The sequence below is a fragment of the Penaeus japonicus genome, unplaced genomic scaffold, assembly GCF_977035675.1.
Source record: "Penaeus japonicus unplaced genomic scaffold, GWHDUDI00000001_assembly GWHDUDI00000037, whole genome shotgun sequence".
Taxonomy (NCBI): Eukaryota; Metazoa; Arthropoda; class Malacostraca; order Decapoda; family Penaeidae; genus Penaeus; species Penaeus japonicus.
Genome location: NW_028234439.1, coordinates 6,826,246 through 6,831,245, shown reverse-complemented (window position 1 = coordinate 6,831,245; position 5,000 = coordinate 6,826,246). Strand labels below are relative to the sequence as shown.

Genomic DNA, 5,000 nt, shown 5'->3' with positions numbered 1-5,000 from the left:
TATGACTTGCATGCGGGATGTTCATCTCAAATGTTATCAAATCACAGTTTTCTTTGAGGAGCTCCCTTGTTAGCTTTTTCTGGTCCATTTCTTGCAGGCATTCTTGAAGTTCATTTTTGGCTCCAACAAAGTTCATACCCTGGTCTGATCTAAGCTGACGAACTGGGCCGCGTCTTCCAATGAAGCGTCGATATGCATTCAGAAATGAATCTGTTTCCAGTGTATTAGCTGTTTCTATATGAATTGCCCTTGAGACCATACAAGTGAATAGAACACCATATCTTTTAACTTCTTTGCGCCCTTCCTTGACAAAGAATGGTCCAAAGTAATCTACTGCACTATATGTGAAAGGAGGGGTAGGTTCAAGCCTGTCCGGTGGCAAGTCAGACATTTTCTGCTCTTGAAATGTACCTCTTAATCTCTTGCATGTGACACATCTAAATATATGTCTTGCTACTATCGTGGAACCTCCTATAATCCAATAACCTGATGCTCTCAACTCATTCAAGGTTATACCTCTACCTTGATGATGAACTTTCTGATGGAAATGACATACTATCATTTCGGTTATGTGTGATACCTTCGGTAATATAGCTGGATGTTTGCTATTCGTGGTGAAGTTTGTATGCCTCATTCTTCCACCTATCCTTAAGATACCATCTTTATCTAAGAAAGGATCTAAGTGATAAAGCCTGTTTCCCTTCTTCAATGATTTTGCCTTGGTTGTTTCTTCTTCACTAGTCAGATACTTCAACTTTTTTTTCTCTTCTTCGAAGGCTTCGTTTTGAACCTGTCTTAAAATTTCCTTTTCTGCTTCCTCCAGTTCTGTAACACTGGGTGGAACATATTTAGATTCCTTTGTTTCTTTTGAATCTTCAGTTGTTCCTTTGACAAGTTTCTTGAATTTGTGTTGAAGGCGTAAGCATAAAGCAATTGCCTTCTTTGCTCTATGCCAGTCAGAAAAATATTCCAATCTTGGAAGAATTGCATTGCTTTCTTTAGTTTGAGTCTTATGTGAAGGAACATTCTTGACCTCTAGGTCATTTTCTTTTAAAATTATCTTCTCAGATGATAAATCAGCTCTAAAGGTAGGCTCCCAGAGGAAGTCTGGTCCATTCCACCATGAAGAATGGTTAATCAGATCTTTAACACAGAGACCACGTGAAGCAGCATCAGCAGGGTTTTGCACTGAATTTATATACTTCCATTCCTCTGGGGAAGTGTGATCTCTGATGTATTGTACTCTGTTGGCCACAAACACATGAAATCTTCTAGCATCATTCATAATATAACCAAGTACGACTTTGCTATCGGTCCAGAAGAATTCCTTTATTACCGCATAACCCAACTCCTTTCTCAACATAGAACTGACTCTAACGGCTACAACTGCTGCAGTAAGTTCTAGCCTAGGAATAGTAATAGGTTTCAAAGGGGTCATTCTGGATTTAGACATCACAAGTGCACAATGAACCTGTCCTTGTTCATTCAGTTGTCTTAAATATGAACATTGACCATAACCATCTTGGCTTGCATCAGAAAAATGGTGAAGTTCAACTGATTTCACCTTCCCAAACTTATCAGGCTTATAGCATCTAGGAATCTTTAATTCCTTTAGTTGAATCAGATCATCTCTCCATCTTCTCCATTGCTGTTTTAAGTTGTCATCTCCATTGCTGTTTTATATGTCATCATCCCAATCTACTCCATCTTGACACAGGGTTTGGAGTATCCTTTTCCCGCTTAATATGAAAGGAGAAACCATGCCCATAGGGTCAAATATAGAACTTACAGTAGATAAAATACCTCTTCTTGTTATTGGTTTATCGCTGAGGTTAATTCTGAACTGAAATGCATCTGCTTCTATGCACCACTCTACACCTAATGTTCTTTCAATTGGCATGGCTTCATTAGTTAAATCAAGGTTTTTTAAACTGCTGGCTCTTTCATTTGAATTTGTTGTTTCTAGGATCTCTTTGTGGTTTGACAAGAACTTATGTAACTTAAAGCCACCCCTTTGGCAAAGGGCCTTGCTATCATTGATCAGAGATATAGCTTCAGTAACTGTTGGCAAGGATGTTAATCCATCATCTAGATAGAATTCATTTTTCACAAAGGTTGCAGCTTTCGATCCTTTTGGTCCTTTATAATCATCAGCTGTAGCCTTTAAGGCAAAATTAGCTACACTTGGAGATGATGTAGCTCCAAATAAATGAACTGTCATTCTATATTCCATTAAATTTGAATCCATATCTCCATTGTTCCACCATAGAAAGCGTAGTAAATTTCTGTGGTTAGGCCTTACCTTTACTTGATGGAACATAGCTTCTATATCACATACGACTGCAACATATTCTTTTCTAAATCTACAAAGAACACCAATCAAATTATTTGTCAAGTCTGGACCTTGAAGTAAATTTCTGTTAAGTGATTCATTCTTATAGGTGGCACTGCAGTCGAAGACCACTCTAATCTTACCAGGTTTCTTCGGATGATATACTCCATGATGTGGAATATACCACACTTGACCATCATTCAAAGATAGATCTTGATTAGGTACTTCTTCTGCATACCCTTTATTTATAAGTTCATTCATGAACTCAATATAGTCCTGGTGATAATTCTTATTACCTTGTAACTTTCCTCTCAAGCTCATCAACCTTGATATTGCTAACTCTTTACTGTTTGGAAGTTTGACCTCATCATCCTTAAGTGGGAGGGGCAATTCATAATGTCCATCCTCGTGTTGGTGAATTCCTTCTTTCATTTTTCTCAAGAAAATTCTGTCTTGATACGAGTAAGGAATATCTCCAACTTCCCTTTCATTAAAGTCAAGCTCAAAGAATTTGCTAAGTTGTGCAGGGTTAATTATTTCCTTCACTTTAGTTTGTGAGGAGAGAAAGCCACATTTCCTTTCACCATTAATTATAACCTTGTGGACCATTAATTTACTAGCTAAGACTTGATCTGAGACAGCATCTTGACACTTCTCAATGACTCTACCTATGATACTCCAGCCTAACAATGTTTTTCTGGCATAGGGTTCATCATCCTTTCCAAGGATCAATTCCCTTGGTTTAATAGCACGCATACAAGTCAAGCCAATCAAGAGTCCTATTTCGATGTTACTATCATATGCCATCAATTTTGGTGCTATTCTTTGTAGATGAGGCCATCCTTCTACATTTTCTGGCTTTGATATTTGATCCCTTTTAGCTGGAATATCTCTTCGTGAATATGTTGCTGGAAGTGACACGTCTGTACATTCATTTATGCCACGCACCATGAGTCCCTTGTTTTTTTGTACTTTCAACTGTTTCTTCTCCTAATACTGTTGCTAATTTTAAGTGGACTTTATGGCCCTTAGTTCCTAATTTATTCAAAATGGATTCTTTTATAAAACAGGCATCTGATTGTTCATCTAATAATGCATAAACTAAGATTCTGTTACAAACATTACTTTCATGATGTAACCACACTGGCACTATCATTGTATTTGTCATACACTCTGTGTGCTTTATCTTTACCTTATTAGAGACTATATCATTTTTGGGCTCTTCACAAACCTTATCTGAGGTGATGTTGTCCTCAGCCTTTGAACTTTTGTACAAAGTTACAGTTTTCTCAGCTTCTTTTTCTTCGATCCTTTTAAGTAAAGCTTCCCTTTCTTTGATTCTTTCAAGTATAGCCTCGTGAAGAGAAGTTGGATGACATCTTTTACACACTGCACATATCTTTCTTTTTCTACAATTTTTAATGATATGGCCAAACTTTAAACAACCTCTACAAATAAATGACCTTTGGACATATTCCATTTTTGCTTTATGTTATCATGTTCTCCATTACAGTAGTGACAATGGAATTTCTTTCTTACATTTAGTCCTTTGTCATCTCTTTTTAACTCTGATTCCTTAACCCCAGTTGAGTTGGCCACTAACCTCTTTGTTCCAACTCTACTAGTTTGCGATCTAACTTCCTTCTTACTCTTTAAGTCACCTACATCATACTTTTGATTTATTGACATCACTGCACAATAAGAGGAAATTGGATGTCAAGCTTTCTTTGCCTCTACTTCTATAAATTCACAAAAAACATTAAATGTCGGATAACCTGAACCATTTACAGACCATCTATAGACTATTGAGTTCCACCTTTCTATTAGAGATGGAGTTAACTTTTGTAACATCTTGTTGTTTTCTTGAGGGTCATCCAAGATATTAAGAAAATCAGATGTTTTCATTACCATTAAACAGTTCTTCAAGAAATCTGAAAATTTCTGTAGTGCGTGACCATCATTTCTCAAAATCTTTGGCCACTCACTCAGTTTCTTCGTAAAGGCATTTGCTACAATGAATTTATTACCATACCTATCTTCTAATATGCCTTTAGCCTCACGAAAAGCTTCTTCATTGTGAATTCTTAGAAGTCCTCTTATTGCTTCTTTAGCTGCCCCACTAGTATATTTACCAAGATAAAAAAGTTTCTCAGCTGGCTTTGTTACACGTGATTCTATAAATATCTCAAAATTTTGAAGCCAGGTTGGAAACTCCAATAAATCACCACTGAAAACTTCTGGCTCTGGCCTTGGCAATTCATTTTTGTTTTTTGAGGACAAAATATCAACCACTTCCCTCAATACATTGATGTCCACTAATGAACTTGTTCTATCTTGTCTAGTTGATACATGTGGTCTTTTCAATTCTGATTCTGGTTTAAAACTTTTAGCTTGTGGGTTAAGTACTGGACTTGGTAAGTAAGTGTACTCTAATTTAGACACTTCCTTCTCTAATTCAGCCATACCAGATATATCATGGACATTTATTTCCTGTTTACATAAACTAGGTTTTACTTCCCTGTCTTCTAACTGATTGCTATCAAGTGAATCTAAATATTTATGAAGATGTAGTGTCTTACTTAAATTATCTACTTCTTCACAGTCAGGCAGTACTAATTTCTCATCTTCCGTTGCATTTACAATATTCAATTCTGCTAAATCCTTTATG

The 5,000-nt window shown here is 36.5% G+C and overlaps 2 protein-coding genes and 1 pseudogene across 2 annotated transcripts in view; all 3 read right to left on the bottom strand.

Annotated features, from left to right (window-relative positions):
- LOC147467175 (uncharacterized) overlaps positions 1 to 562 on the bottom strand; it is a 1,146-nt gene extending 584 nt beyond the window's left edge. The window contains exon 1 of the mRNA XM_086532454.1: positions 1 to 562. This exon is cut by the window's left edge and continues 584 nt beyond it. Coding sequence (XP_086388580.1) covers positions 1 to 562 — 562 coding nt within the window.
- Positions 563 to 1,678: 1,116 nt separating this feature from the next.
- Positions 1,679 to 3,139, bottom strand: LOC147467174 (uncharacterized). The gene has a single exon (XM_086532453.1). It carries the CDS (start codon positions 3,137 to 3,139, stop codon positions 1,679 to 1,681), a length of 1,461 nt encoding a protein of 486 aa, XP_086388579.1.
- The window catches only part of LOC147467173 (uncharacterized), a 3,459-nt pseudogene continuing 571 nt past the window's right edge, over positions 2,113 to 5,000 (bottom strand).